This window comes from Zingiber officinale, chromosome 8A, assembly GCF_018446385.1.
Source record: "Zingiber officinale cultivar Zhangliang chromosome 8A, Zo_v1.1, whole genome shotgun sequence".
NCBI classification, from domain to species: domain Eukaryota; kingdom Viridiplantae; phylum Streptophyta; class Magnoliopsida; order Zingiberales; family Zingiberaceae; genus Zingiber; species Zingiber officinale.
In genome coordinates this window covers 15,668,769-15,684,932 of record NC_056000.1, presented here as the reverse complement: position 1 = coordinate 15,684,932, position 16,164 = coordinate 15,668,769, and the positions used below count along the sequence as shown (strand labels likewise).

The 16,164-nt window shown below is 42.2% G+C and overlaps 1 protein-coding gene across 1 annotated transcript; it reads left to right on the top strand.

Annotated features, from left to right (window-relative positions):
- The first annotated feature begins 780 nt into the window (after window positions 1–780).
- LOC122012697 (O-fucosyltransferase 20-like) lies at window positions 781–3,117 on the top strand. Its single transcript, XM_042569318.1, has 4 exons — window positions 781–1,488; window positions 1,744–1,912; window positions 1,991–2,080; window positions 2,160–3,117. The coding sequence occupies exons 1-4, from the start codon at window positions 929–931 to the stop codon at window positions 2,937–2,939; spliced, it is 1,599 nt and encodes a 532-aa protein (XP_042425252.1). The 5' UTR covers window positions 781–928; the 3' UTR covers window positions 2,940–3,117.
- The last annotated feature ends 13,047 nt before the right edge of the window (window positions 3,118–16,164 follow it).

The window sequence follows — 16,164 nt, the reverse complement described above, 5'->3', positions numbered from 1 at the left end:
AACTTTATTTCAAATTAATTTATATCATTTTTTGTACAATGATTGAGCTATGATATCAATCCATTCATTTTGGTCATATTATATTATTATTATTATTAGGGATAATTTAGTATATCACACACTAAGTTAAAGTTTAAATTAGCTTTGATTAATTAGTAGCTACTATGACACTAATTTATCCTTTCATGGAATTAATCTTTTAATATGTATTTTAGAAATTAATGTGCACATAATGAGAGGTGCATTAAGTATCGTGCTGGGCTTTAATGCATCACATCAATGTGTCGGTCAAATGTCATGTGAAATAGTAAATATTAACAATAATCAATTGAGGATCATGGGATGCATATGACACGATTGTTTAATTTATATAAAAAACAATATTTTTAGAGCGAATATAATTCTTCTAAAACTTAATTATTAAATTGTCAGAGTAAAAGCGTCGATCTAGGTACTCAAGGAATTTAATGTTTTTATTTCTCAAAATTTTAATGTGGGAAATACGCCAATACTGAATTTGAATATGATAGTATAAAATCATTTTCCATAAATTTATAGTAATTGTAATATTAAAAAAATTGTATGATGCAATAATAGCTGGCGACATGGCAGCTCGACACTCTCATGTGTTTACCGAGGTCAAACAATTTTGTTCCCAATGACCTTCGAACCCACTGTCGGTCGACAAAGAACTCGCATTCTTATTCTCGACGGAAGGGTATTTTAGTGATTTCATAATAGGACCATGCTCTCGTAGTAAACACGGTCAGTTTAAATAATTAATCGCATCGTCGCCGATTCCTCGTGGTTCCCGCCGTACTATTAAAAACAAAAAAGTGTTTTCTTTCCGTTTGCTGTGTTAAACTGTTGATTCAACTCCAAAGCAAGACAGCTCCGGTGAAGAAGAAGAAGAAGGAGAGCAGCAGAGATGGCGACGAGGACGAAGGGGAGGCGGATGGCGTACATCACGGTGCCTTCGGCGATCCTCCACTCCCTCTCCTCCGCCTCGCTCCTCCTCTCCCCGCCAAACAAGGCTTCTTCCCGCCCCGGCTGCCGCCGCCGCCTCCTCAGCCTCCCCCGCTGCCCGCTCCTACTCCTCCTTTTCTTCTTCCTCGTCGCTGCCCTTGGAACGTTTCGCGCAGGCCTCCATCTCCACCCCATCCTCCCCTGCCCCCACCTCCCCCGCCGCCGCCCCCTCTCCTCCTCGCCCTCCGCGGCGGCGCTCGCGGTGGACTCCAAAGTCGATTTCTGGCGGCAGCCGGACGGGATGGGGTACGTCCCCTGCCTCGACTTCAGCGAGGAGTACCGGGCGAAGGGCGAGGCGGCGGCGCGGTCAGGGCGACGGAAGAAGTATCTCCTAGTCGTCGTCTCCGGCGGCCTTAACCAACAGCGCAACCAGATCATCGACGCCGTTGTAATCGCTCGGATCCTCGGCGCCTCCCTCGTCGTTCCGGTGCTCCAGGTCAACGTCATCTGGAGCGACGAAAGGTGCCATCTTTCATCTAATTTCCAACTTCCGTGAAGAAAATCTCACCGCTTTTGCTAATCCCGACGAGTTCGTACGGATTTTTCCGGCGAAAGTTACTAATTTCTATGCTTTACTCGTGGAATCAAGTTCCTCCTTTTCCCTGCTTACTAGATTAAAGCTATTCTTTCTAATCCTAAAGATGCTTCCACTTTCGCTTCGTCAACAAAAGAGGACAAATCTCTGAAACTTTTTTGAATGATTCCTCATTTGGGCAGTGAGTTTGGCGATGTGTTTGATCTGGAACATTTCAAGAGAGTTCTTGCGGGCGACGTCAAGGTGGTGTCCTCGCTGCCGTCGACACACATCATGACCAGACCGGTGCAGGACAAGCAAATGCCTCTTCAAACTTCCCCTGATTGGATTCGATCGAGATACATGAAAAAAGTTAGTCGTCCTCCTCCTCCTCCTCCTCCTTTTTTTTTTGCCGGTAGAGCTCAGCTCAAACAAGTTTAATCGATGCAGCTAAACAGAGAAGGTGTTCTTCTGCTGAGAGGCTTGGATTCCAGGCTCTCCAAGGACCTTCCATCCGATCTCCAAAAGCTTCGTTGCAAGGTAACGATTGAATCACATCATTTCAGAATTGAATCTATCAGAATCAATGATTTTACTTTACCTGTCCCACATTGAGCAGGTCGCATTTCATGCTCTGAGATTTGCAGCTCCAATCCAAGAGCTGGGGAACGAATTGGCGGCGAGGATGAGAAGCCACGGCCCGTACCTGGCGCTTCACCTGCGCATGGAGAAGGACGTGTGGGTGCGCACTGGATGCCTCCCTGGCCTCAGCCCCGCCGCCGACGCCGCCATCCAGAAAGAGAGAAAACTCCATCCCAAGCTCCTCACCGGCCGCTCCAATATGACCTACAGCGAGCGTAAGCTCGCCGGCCTTTGCCCCTTGAACGCCGTCGAAGTCACCCGATTGCTCAAGGCGCTGGAAGCCCCACGGGACGCGAGAATCTACTGGGCCGGCGGCGAGCCGTTCGGCGGGCGAGAAGCCCTGCTCCCGCTCACCAGAGACTTCCCCAACTTGTTCAACAAGGTCGACCTGGCCTTGGTCGGCGAATTGGAACCCTTCGCCAACAAGTCCTCCGTGCTCGCCGCCGTCGACTACATGGTATGCGAACAGAGCGACGTGTTCTTGCCGTCCCACGGCGGGAACATGGGCCACCTCATGCGCGGCCACCGCGCGTACGCCGGACACAGGAAGTACATCACGCCCAACAAGCGGCAGATGATTCCCTACTTCATGGACGCGGCGCTGCGGGAGGAGGAGTTCAACCGGATCGTGAAGGAACTGCACCGCGGATCGATGGGACAGCCGGAGATGAGAACGGACAAAGCCGACAAGGATGTGACGGCTTACCCGGCGCCGGAGTGCATGTGCAACGGCACGAGCACGAGGGCGATACAGTGAAGATTTTGGCAGAATGATTATGCATCACACAAATTTTGAGACAAGGATTTACTACTAAATTTGTTCCTTCATCTCTGTTCATAAACCATATTCTTCTTCTTCCCTAGAATTTGATACAAAATTGTAGGATTGAGCATTCCTGCTTCGATACACTTTGAATCTATTGTTGATTAATTAATTGATTCTGTTACTTTTTATTGGCGCAAGAGCAACCTTCTTCATCTCCATAAGAAATATTATTAATTTGTTGTCGGCGGCCAGGTTTCGCCGGAGATGAGGAACAATGGAGGTAAGAGGAGGGAGGGTTTTACAGGATGGCCGACGCCATTAATTACCGTTGGTTTATCGTTTTCTGATGAACATTGCAGCAAAAAGGTGAAGCCCTCGCCCCCAGGGCCTCCACCGACCAGACCCACGGCCATCGTGAGAGAGATATATCGCAGCAATCGAGCTAGTATGGGACAGACCGGGTTGATGAACATATTTAATTAATGGCAGGTGGGAGTGGCGGTCATGTTTTGCAAAGGAAGATTTAATTATTAATTACGTGCTTGCATGTTAAAGTTAAGAGATAAGCTCATGTGTTTATGTATTCGTTCCGTCTCTATAGAAATTTTGTATCGATCATCCAATAAATTTGGAAAACATAGATGGCCACGGGACGGTCCCACGCTATTTCTATACTTATTTTTATTTTTATTTTATTTATGTTTTTATTAAATTTTTGAAGTTTTATTTTTTAAATTAATTTTGTTTATTATTTTTTCATTAATACTTATGTATATTTTTAAATTTTATTTATTTTTTATTTAGTTTTATTTTTAATTATTTTTAATTATTTTTTCATTAATACTTATATATATATTTTAATTTTATTTAATTTTGTTTATTATTTTTTCATTAATACTTATATCTTTTTTAATTTTATTTAGTTTTATTTTTTAATTAATTTTGTTTATTATTTTTCCATTAATACTTATATTTTTATAATTTTTATTTAGTTTTATTTTTAATTAATTTGTTTATTATTTTTAAAATTTTATTTAATTTTTATTTAGTTTTATTTCTTTAATCAATTTTGTTTATTATTTTTTATCAATTTTTTTTTATTTTTTTATTTTATATAATTTTTAATATAGGTCAGAATCACTCCATTTCTTTAAATTACATTCCTAATTCGACATTTAAATTATCCTCATCCAACTCTTGACATATATCATAACATTCTCTTCCTTTAAATCGTCTTCCCTCCAACCCTTGACACATAACACATGTCAGAATCTCTCACCCTCTTTAAAGTACTCATCCTCCAACTATTGACACCTGTCAAAACACCTCCTCCTTTAAATTACCCTTCTTCAACGTTTGACATATGTCAGAATCTTCCCTCCCTTTAAATTAACCTCCTTTTAACCCTTGACATATGTCAAAATCTCTCATCCCTTTAAATTACCCCCCTTCCAACCCTTTGTTGGTGCAACCTTAGGTCAAGGTTGACCTGGTTGACCCGACTCGAGTTGACGTGACTCGAGTTGTATTTTGATGTTTGACTTGGGAAGATTGTCGGTGCAACCTTAGGTCAAGGTTGACCTAGTTGAGTTGCATGTTGATGATTGACACTCGTGAGAGAGTTCTATTCTTGATATGGGACAAGAATAGATGTTTGGGAGATTATTGGTGCAACCGTAGGTCAAGGTTGACCTGGTTGACCGGATTCGGGAAAAGTCCAAGTATGGAGACTTGGCACGGAAAAGTCCAAGCAGGGAGCTTGGCACTGGAAAAGTCCAAGTATGGAGACTTGGCACGGAAAAGTCCAAGCAGGGAGCTTGGCACGCGAAAAGTCCAAGTAGGGAGTTTGGCACGGGGAAAAATCCTAGTGAGTGAAGCTAGGTGAAGGTGAAAGTCCTGGTGAGTGAAGCCAGGCATTCGGGAAAATCCTGGTGAGTGAAGCCAGGTGAAAATCCTAGTGAGTGAAGCTAGGTGAATGGGAAAGTCCTAACTGGGATGTTAGGCAGTGTGGAAAGTCCTGGTGAGTGAAGCCAGGCAGTGGGAAAGTCCTGGTGAGTGAAGCCAGGCAGTGAGAAAGTCCTAACTGGGATGTTAGGCAGTGTGGAAATCCTGGTGAGTGAAGCCAGGTGAAAGTCCTGGTGAGTGAAGCCAGGCAAGGGAAAATCCAGATGGATCAGGGATGATCGGACATCTGGTGTTGAGGAAAGTCCAAGTAGGTCAAAGGGATTGACCGGACACTTGGCAGGGAGTTCTAGCAGGTCAAGGGAGTGACCAGATGCTAGGGATGAAGTACCAATAGGTCAAGGTTGACCGGATATTGGTTTGGAAGTCTTGGGACTTGGTTTGGGCAAAAACCAAGCTCTGGATCGGTCACCAGACCGATCCAGTGATACCTTGTTTTCTCTGATCGGTCTGGTGACCGATCAGATACCGAACAGAAGCTCTCTGTTCGGTTACTGATCGGTCTGGTGACCGATCAGCAAGCGAACAGAGGCAAAGAGAGGCAGGCTGATCGGTCCACAGACCGATCAGGCCATGTCCTGATCGGTCTGGGGACCGATCAGAGACGATGTCGCTGAGAAAGCAAGGGTTGGGATCGGTCTGTGGACCGATCCAGCTGTGGCCTGATCGGTCCACAGACCGATCAGAACCCGCACAGAAGGTGGGCAGCTTTCTGTGAAGAAAGCTGATCGGTCTGGGGACCGATCAGAATAGGTCCTGATCGGTCCCCTGACCGATCCAGGCACTAGCCGTTGCGTCGCAACGGCTAGATTTCTTCTGTGTTTTCTTCGCTTTCTTCGCAGGTATAAAGGGGTCGAGGGCTGCTGCTGCGCGAGGACTCTTCTTCCTCCTTCCTGTTGCTAAGTGCTGCTGTGCTTGAGCTTTGTTGAGCTCCTCCGAAGCTTCGCGTGAGCTTCCCCGACTGGAACAGCTGCTGCTGTTAGGGTTTTTGAAGCTGCTGCTTCATCCGGACTCCAGTCGACGAGAAAGCAAGATTGGTAGAGTGCTTGTGTATTCTTACTGTATTTCTTGCTTATTCTTTGTACTTGTACTCTTTGTTTGCTGTTGCAAACGTTTGTGGCGAGGTTTCTCCACCCACAAGGAGTATATTGTATTAGCCGGTTCTCCGGGACTCATCCACCGACGGATTGACTGGACTCGTCCACCTTACGGACACGCCGAGGAGTAGGAGCCCTAATCTCCGAACCTCGTTACATCCTTGCGTTTGAGGTTTGCTTTCTTATCCTTAGTTTCTTCTTTGTATTTCCGCTGCAACTAACCTAATCGTAGGAAGAAACGCGAAAGTTTGGGGTCGGCTATTCACACCCCCCTCTCTAGCCGTACGAAGGATCCTAACAAGTGGTATCAGAGCGAGGCCGCTCTTCGTCGGATTAACACCCGTGGGAGCAAAGCTAGAGATGGATCAATTCGGAGAAGACATCACCATTCCACCCTTCTACAATGACAACTTCGCATATTGGAAGGTAAGGATGATGTATTTTCTTAGGACTAATATGTGGAACTGGTTTTGTGTACAAGAAGGGTTTACTCCTCCAATGGATAAAGAAGGAGAGCCTCTAGAGAAGAACAAGTGGACAAAGGAACAAGTCCATCAATCCACGATCAACAATGAGGTAACTAAAACAATTGAATTTTCATTACCTACTAATATTTTGCGTAAGATAGGTGAATACAACAATGCCAAGGAGTTGTGGGATAACTTGGCCAAGTACCATGAGGAGAGTTCCACTTCAAGCCATGAAGAGGAGCCTAGTGAGCCAAGTAGCTCACATCATGGAGGGAGCGAATTGGGAGTTGAGGGCTACTCAACATCCAAGGAAGAAGAGGAGGAGAGTTCCTCTTGTTCAAGTTCGGAGCAAGAAGAAGAGACATCTACCTCCGGAAGGGATGAGGAAGAGAGCTCACACCCATCCCCAAACCTAGGTAACTCAAGCATTTCAATTTCAAACAAGTTACATATAATATGCTTTGAGTGTAGGGAATTTGGGCACTACAAGAGTAAGTGTCCAAAGAGGGTAAGGAAGACTCCACCGGCGCCAAAGGTCAAGGTAGCCGGAGTCCCGACACGCAAGGGCAAGGAGCACGTGGTGTGCTTCCAATGCAAGCGAAGGGGACATTATCGGAGTCATTGTCCGAGGGGGAGGCAACCTCACAAGGGCAAGAAACCGAGCACTTCTATAGGGGGAGCTAAGGCAAACCCTAAGGTATCATTTAAGTCTCATTCGTGCAATACTAGTAAGATACATGCTAGAAATTTTATTGCACTAGTCAATAATGATAAGCATGATAACATTGGAAATCAATACACATGCTTAGGTGCCAAACATGTGAGCCTAGATAAGGATAACACTAGGAAAGCCAACCCTAGAATTACCTCATCTAAGGTTAAGGAGAACCTAGGTAGGAATCCCAAATCAACTAGACACATGCCTAGGAATGCCTCAAAGAAAAATGACAAATCAAAAATTGAGGTATTAGAGAAGGAGAATCAAGTCTTGAGGTCAAGACTTGATACCTTGGAAAAGGCTCTTAAGAACTTGGAGAAGTCATCTCTAGGGTTTAAGGGTCAAAAACCAATGTCCAAGGACAAAAAGGGTTTGGGTCACAAACCTAAGTCCCAAGTGGTCAAACCCACTTATCATAATGTTCCATTCAATTATGGAACAAAACCTAGGGCTAGGAAGACCACCACCAAGGTCACAAGGGGAGTCACCCCTAGAGTTGATCTTGATGAGTCCCAAATGACCAAGGATTTAAAGCCTAAGAGGGTCATTAGGAGAGTTGCTAGGGAAGTCATCCCTAGTGAATATTTAGTGAACCCAATGAGCTCTAATAGGTATTGGGTTCCTAGGAGCATCTTCTCTACCCCATAGATGGGTTAGAGAGTGTCAACTCCAATTAGAAGGGTAGTTAACCCAACTTTGAGGAAATTGACACTCAAGGAGCATTTTCAAGGTCTTGATAACCTTTGGAAATGAAAAAGAATTATTATTTACTCCTTAAAGAGTAAAATGTGCCATTATGGAAAAGAATGATTTTAATTGGCACAATTTGAGGAAAACCTAGAGAAATACCATAATTGGGATTTTGGTTTTCTTAGGGATATATGGGCAATCTAGGGTTAGATTTTAAGTTAGCTAAGGCTAAGGATACTTAGATACGGATTTAGGTATTTTATTTGAGCTAACTTGCCATGATTGGTTGCCATATGCCATGCCATGACATCATATTTATTTTATTATCATTTGAAATGTCATGATAATACTTAGGCTAGTTTATATGTCATGTGTTAGTTTAGTTTCAAACTTTATGCCATGACATCATGACATTGGCACATGTTCTCATTTATGATACCATTTTATGCCATGTCATCATCTCTTGCATTAATAATCAATTGAATTGATTTAAGGATGAAAAACATATTTTGATATTGAGATCAAATTTGTGTTTAGAAAATGCATGAGACCTTAGTCTAAGATACCTAAACCCATATCTCACATCAAAATTGACATGGATGTGCTTGATACACTTTAGATGTGTGTGAGATATTAGGATCATGAATTAGGATCAAGGTGCATAGTTCTTGTACCTAGATGAGCCTAATTCAAGATATGGAGGATCATAGGGAAAGCTTGTGTACAAGTTATGTGCATATAGCCCTAAGATTATGGTCCTAAATTCAAATGGTTTTAAAAGCATTTTAAAATTGATTTGAAAAACCTTGATGAAGCTTTCCTAGTGATAGCATTCATCATTGAACATTGTGATACAAAGTTGAGTTAAACTTGAACTTTTTCAAAGTTTTTGAACTTTGTATCAAGATTGAAAAATGGAAACTACTTTCATAGAAAACTATTTTTCCATGGTAGTATATGTTATGAGGAATGTATCCTCAGAATTTCACATTTTTTTCGAATTTTCTGGAATTTTCTAGGAGTTTCTGAATTTCGGGAAGGAAATTTCAGAAATCTGCCTATCAGAGTCTGGATCGGTCTGGGGACCGATCCAGGTAAGTCCTGATCGGTCTGCGGACCGATCCAGTGAAGCATGGATCGGTCTGCAGACCGATCCAGTAGGTTCCAGTAGCACGGGTGCGATCTGGTGAAGGCCTGATCGGTCTGGGGACCGATCCATGGGGTTTCTGATCGGTCTGGGGACCGATCAGAGCGTGCCAGTTTCTGATTTCAGCTGTTGGTCTGAAATTTCAGCTGGAAGTTGGGTTTTGTGGATTTCTAAGGTTTGGAACTCTCAAAGACATTGTTGGTGCAATGGTCAAGGGGGAGTTGACCTTTAGGGGGAGTTTATACTCCTTAAGACTTTTGAGAATTAGTGATATGGGATTATCACTAAATTGATTGTTGAGTTTAGTATCAAGGGGGGAAATTAAGAGTTTCAATGAAAGGTATGGGACTTTCATTAGGAAGAAACTCTTGACCTTGATACCCTCCTTGTTCTTTTTGATGTGTGTCAAAAAGGGGAGAGTGTTCATTGGAGAATTATTGGAGAACCCAAGTTAGGTTATCGGGTTAACCTAAGCTAGGGAAAGAATGTCAAGGAATGTTCAAGGAAGAACATTGGAATTCTTTTTGATGTATGTCAAAAAGGGGGAGAATTATTGGAGAACCCAAGTTAGGTTATCGGGTTAACCTAAGGGTAGAATGTCCAGAGAATGTTCAAGGAAAGAACATTGGACATTGGAAGATAATTGAAAACCTAAGTTAGGTTATCGGGTTAACCTAACTTGATTATGGTTTTGTCAAACATCAAAAAGGGGGAGATTGTTGGTGCAACCTTAGGTCAAGGTTGACCTGGTTGACCCGACTCGAGTTGACGTGACTCGAGTTGTATTTTGATGTTTGACTTGGGAAGATTGTCGGTGCAACCTTAGGTCAAGGTTGACCTAGTTGAGTTGCATGTTGATGATTGACACTCGTGAGAGAGTTCTATTCTTGATATGGGACAAGAATAGATGTTTGGGAGATTATTGGTGCAACCGTAGGTCAAGGTTGACCTGGTTGACCGGATTCGGGAAAAGTCCAAGTATGGAGACTTGGCACGGAAAAGTCCAAGCAGGGAGCTTGGCACTGGAAAAGTCCAAGTATGGAGACTTGGCACGGAAAAGTCCAAGCAGGGAGCTTGGCACGCGAAAAGTCCAAGTAGGGAGTTTGGCACGGGGAAAAATCCTAGTGAGTGAAGCTAGGTGAAGGTGAAAGTCCTGGTGAGTGAAGCCAGGCAGATTGGAAATCCTGGTGAGTGAAGCCAGGTGAAAATCCTAGTGAGTGAAGCTAGGTGAATGGGAAAGTCCTAACTGGGATGTTAGGCAGTGTGGAAAGTCCTGGTGAGTGAAGCCAGGCAGTGGGAAAGTCCTGGTGAGTGAAGCCAGGCAGTGAGAAAGTCCTAACTGGGATGTTAGGCAGTGTGGAAATCCTGGTGAGTGAAGCCAGGTGAAAGTCCTGGTGAGTGAAGCCAGGCAAGGGAAAATCCAGATGGATCAGGGATGATCGGACATCTGGTGTTGAGGAAAGTCCAAGTAGGTCAAAGGGATTGACCGGACACTTGGCAGGGAGTTCTAGCAGGTCAAGGGAGTGACCAGATGCTAGGGATGAAGTACCAATAGGTCAAGGTTGACCGGATATTGGTTTGGAAGTCTTGGGACTTGGTTTGGGCCAAACCCAAGCTCTGGATCGGTCACCAGACCGATCCAGTGATACTTGTTTGCTCTGATCGGTCTGGTGATCGATCAGATACCGAACAGAAGCTCTCTGTTCGGTTACTGATCGGTCTGGTGACCGATCAGCAAGCGAACAGAGGCAAAGGAGAGGCAGGCTGATCGGTCCACAGACCGATCAGGCCATGTCCTGATCGGTCTGGGGACCGATCAGAGACGATGTCGCTGAGGTTGGGATCGGTCTGTAGACCGATCCAGCTGTGGCCTGATCGGTCCATAGACCGATCAGAACCCGCACAGAAGGTGGGCAGCTTTCTGTGAAGAAAGCTGATCGGTCTGGGGACCGATCAGAATAGGTCCTGATCGGTCCCCTGACCGATCCAGGCACTAGCCGTTGCGTCGCAACGGCTAGATCTCTTCTGTGTTTTCTTCGCTTTCTTCGCAGGTATAAAGGGGTCGAGGGCTGCTGCTGCACGACTGCTTCTTCTTCCTCCTTCCTGTTGCTAAGTGCTGCTGTGCTTGAGTTTTGTTGAGCTCGTCCAAAGCTTCGCGTGAGCTTCCCCGACTGGAACAGCTGCTGCTGTTAGAGTTTTTGAAGCTGCTGCTTCATCCGGACTCCAGTCGACGAGAAAGCAAGATTGGTAGAGTGCTTGTGTATTCTTATTGTATTTCTTGCTTACTCTTTGTTCTTGTACTCTTTGTTTGCTGTTGCAAACGTTTGTGGCGAGGTTTCTCCACCCACAAGGAGTATATTGTATTAGCCGGTTCTCCGGGGACTCATCCACCGACGGATTGACTGGACTCGTCCACCTTACGGACACGCCGAGGAGTAGGAGCCCTAATCTCCGAACCTCGTTACATCCTTGCGTTTGAGGTTTGCTTTCTTATCCTTAGTTTCTTCTTTGTATTTCCGCTGCAACTAACCTAATCGTAGGAAGAAACGCGAAAGTTTGGGGTCGGCTATTCACACCCCCCTCTCTAGCCGTACGAAGGATCCTAACACCCTTGACACATGTCAAAATCTCTCATCACTTTAAATTACCCCCTTTCCAACCCTTGACAAATGTCAAAATCTCTTATCCCTTTAAATTACTCCACTTCCAATTCTTAACACATGTCAGAACTCCTCACTCTCTTTAAATTACCCATCCTCCAATCCTTGACTCATGTCAAAACACCCATCTCCCTTTAAATTACTCCCTCCAACCCTTGACACATGTCAGAACCTCCCCTCCCCTTAAATTACCCAACCTTCAACTCTTTACATATGTTAGAATCTCCCCTCCCCTTAAATTACCCACCCTTCAACTCTTAACACATGTCAAAACCTCTCCCTTTAAATCCTCCTCTCGCACTTCATTTTTAGTCACTTTTCAGTCACACCTTCCTCCACTGTTATCTCCCTCTCAGCCTCTCCTTCTCTGTTCCTGAAATATAGTTATCTTCTTAGTCATTACTTTTCGTAATTCATAGAAGGAAACTATGGATGACTATTTGGGCTTATTTTCAGATAGTTGGTCAATTGAGAATGATGTTCCTAGTAGAGAGAGTATCTCCAACAACAGTCACGATTATACATTCGAATTTACCACAGATTATACATTCGAATTTACCACAGATCAAGTTAATTATTATCATTATTTTATGCATATTCGTTATTTATTTTATAAGTAGAGAAATTATATTAAAATTGGATAATGTCATACTTATACGTCTTTGCTATATTTTTTTATATCGATATTTAAAAGTAGAGAAGATATGATAAATTGGGTAAAGACAGTTGGTCTGAAGAATGATATTATAGTGATTATTAAAAATTATGCTAATTTAAAGGTGGTAAGTTATCAAAGTGTCATCTTATGTGTGAAAGAGGTGGAAAGTACAAACTGCCACGATATCTAATTGTTGGACAATCCTTAAAAAGAAATACTGGGATTAAAAAATATGAATGCCCATTTTAGCTGCGAGGTATACCAATACATCCAGATGGTGTGATGTGGGGTTTAAGGGTTATCTGTGGTTTTCATAATCATCAATTAACAGAATATATTGATGGTCATGAGTACCCGAGTAGGTTAAAACCAATAGAGAAAGAATTTGTGCTCGACATGGCTAACAACATCACACCTCGTGAAATTCTTAGTATTTTGAAGGAAAGAGACCCGTTAAACATTACGGGGATCAAAAGCATTTACAATATCATTTTTACAAATAAATCCGTTAAACGAGACGACCTAAATTCTATTCAATATGTCTTTGACCAATTAATTAATAAAGAATACATCCATAATTACCGTACAAATCCAGACACCAATGAAATCACAAATATTCTTTGGGTTCATCCAAAAAGTCTAGAGCTGTCTGTCAACTTTTTGTCTGTGTTGATCATTGATGTCACATACAAGACCAATAAGTATCAGATACCACTATTAGAAGTTGTGGGTATCACATCCACAATGCGAACTTACTCACTTATGTTTGCATATCTTAGTAATGAGAGGATAGAGCAATTGACATGGGCATTAGATACCTTAAAGAAGTGGATGGTTGAAAAGAAGGCATCGTTGCCATTGATGTTTGTTTCAGATCGGGATTTGACACTTATTAATGTCATTGAAACATGTTTTCCCAATTCACGTCACATCCTTTGTATTTGGCACATAAACCAGTGCGTAATGAAGAAATGAACCCCCCATGCTTGGTCTGGAGTGAAAACATTTTTATGTATCATGACACTCACTCATTAATTCACCAACACAATGGTCTTACCAGTAGAAGTGGGATGTCATGTGCAAGGAGTATCAACGATTCGAGGGTGTTCTAAATTACCTTTGGGATACATGGTTACACCCTTACAAAGAGCGGTTTATTTCAGCATGGGTTGATACATGTATACACCTTGAGAGCAATACAAATCAAAGGTATAGTCACTTTATAGCTTTATTATTTAAAATTTTGTTCATTATTATACTATTTCAATTCTTTTCGGTATTAAAACATAATGGATTTGTTTTATTATAGGGTAGAGTTTACATATGCGAGACTGAAGTTATATTTAGGAGACACCATGTCATCCCAACAAACATCTTTTGAAAAAAATATATAAGATATTGAGAATTCAGTTCGGGAATATTAAAAAGTCGTTCGAGAGATCTCTCAACATTTTATGTCATCAACATTTACATGATGACATTTTCAGTCAAATAAGGTATCGGATTTCATTAGAGGTAATGAAGTTGATTTCTGGACAGCTAAAATACATTGAGGAAGTATCTCACTAGCAGATGCAACTATTCTATCAAAATTGTATTGGGATTGTCATGCGAGCATGATCTTACACATTACTGTTACTTTTCTATTCAAATTCCGCTTCAGAGTATTAACACTCATTGGAGGAGATTATCGATGCACGTACATTAGTTTAATGACGAGGGAGCACAACCTAACAAGACATCCCACGTTGTTGAGATATTAGATAGGATAGATCCACATATGCAAGAGTATATGATAGACAAGTTTTTCGATATGATAGATTCATCTCAAAGTACAGTTCGAGCCCCTTCATACAACACAGAACATAGAGGTCAGCCTACGAGTAGAGATGAGCAAAGTGGGTGTCGCATACCTTCTTTTGCAGATGCATCCACTTCAGGATCTAGGGTCTCTCAATCGATTGCAACATCTCAAGGGAGAGGAAGACGTTGAAGGGGGTTGAAGGTTCGCAATACTCAAACGACTCATGATCACTCTCCAGTTTCACTCATCCATGATACTTTTATTGAGAAATTACCTGTGTCTTTGCAGCATTATATTTCTCACAATGTTGATGTTCAACTTGATGGTCATTGTGGATTCAGGGCAATAGCTGCACTAATTGGGTATGACGAAGAAGATTGGTTTCAAGTATGATTTGAACTTATAGAAGAGATTCAACAAAATAAGAATCTATATGATCAACTTTATCCAGATTGAAATTTGGTAACCAATCTATTATTCTTACTAAATCGGTTCGAGCCGTGGGCACCAAAAATGTATTGGATGGACTCTATGCCTTTGGAAATTGTCATCGCATCAAGGTACAATCTTGTGATGTATACATTGGGTGAGAGTGTTGGGAGTTGTTTTTGTTGGGGTTGCAAGGTTGCAAACATAGTCCTATATTGGAAACACATGGGAAAGATCATTGATTTATAAGAGAAAAGATATCTCCATTGGAATGAGGCCTTTTGGGTAGAGCCCAAGAGCAAAATCATGAGGGCTTAAGCCCAAAGTGGACAATATCATACCATTGTGGAGATATCTAAATTCTTTTCGATCCTACAATTGATATCAAAGGCCAGATTGTCAGAAGGTTTAACCGCCGACTGTGTACAAGAGCTATGGTCTGATTCAGCCATGTGGGTACAATATTGACATCGAACAAAGAAAGTGGAGGTTGTTCGGATCAAGAGGACCAGACACCAGGCAGGAAGTCCTAGTAAGCCTTTTGGGTTTATAAGAGAAAAAATATCTCCATTGGCATGAGGCCTTTTGGGTATAGCCCAAGAGTAAAACCATGAGGGCTTAGTGTAAGGGATCGGTGGCCGGCTAGAAGGGGGATTGGATAGCTAGGTCACCCCCAATTTACTTTCTTCTCTACAAGGTGTTAGTGCGTAGCGGAATATACTAAACAAAAACAATAAGAACAAGCAAGAAGCACAAACGCTAACACAAATCCTTTACGTGGTTCGGAGATTGCGTGTTCCTACTCCACGGCGTGTCCTTGAGGTGGACGAACCCTTGATCCTTCGGTGGATCAATCCCCGACAATCTCTGGCTAGCTCTTACTCATTCTCGGTGGAGTACAACCTCTCACAAAGCTCTCTTCCTCTTACAAGATGAAGACTTAGATTAGGAGGAAGAGAATAACTTGGAAGCTTTAGCCAATTGCTAAGGAGTTATTCAACAAGCACGAGTAACCTCCTTCAAGCCCCAAAGCTTCTTATAAATAAGAGGAGAGAGTTGATCATCATATCAACTCATCTCGGCACTAGTCGACTTGCAAAACCATCAGTCGACTGATGTTACTGTTGGAGGTAGCCAACGGCTACTTCGCAGTAATTTATGACAATGCTAAATGACTAGATTTTGATCGGTTAAAATAATTTTTTAAAATTTTTTAGGGTTATTATATCTATATTTTAGATAATCTCATATTTATGAGTTAAGTATATCTTTTCTCACATATTTTTATATTTAATTTTTTTAAATAATATCTAATTAATTTGTATTAATAATATGTAATTTATTTTTTTAACTAATTTAATTGTAAACTAATTTTCTAATGGCCAGACCTAGCCATCCAGATTTATGGATTTATTTATATTGTGCGGGAATCACTCAGCTTTAACTTTATTGCCATTACCAAAAAGGAAAAATTTGCATGTAGTGCTCATTAGTAAACACAATTTTACATGCATTCCCCATTAAAAAAAAAATTATTTTCACTCCCTAATCTAATATACTTAACTCATTGTCCCTGATATT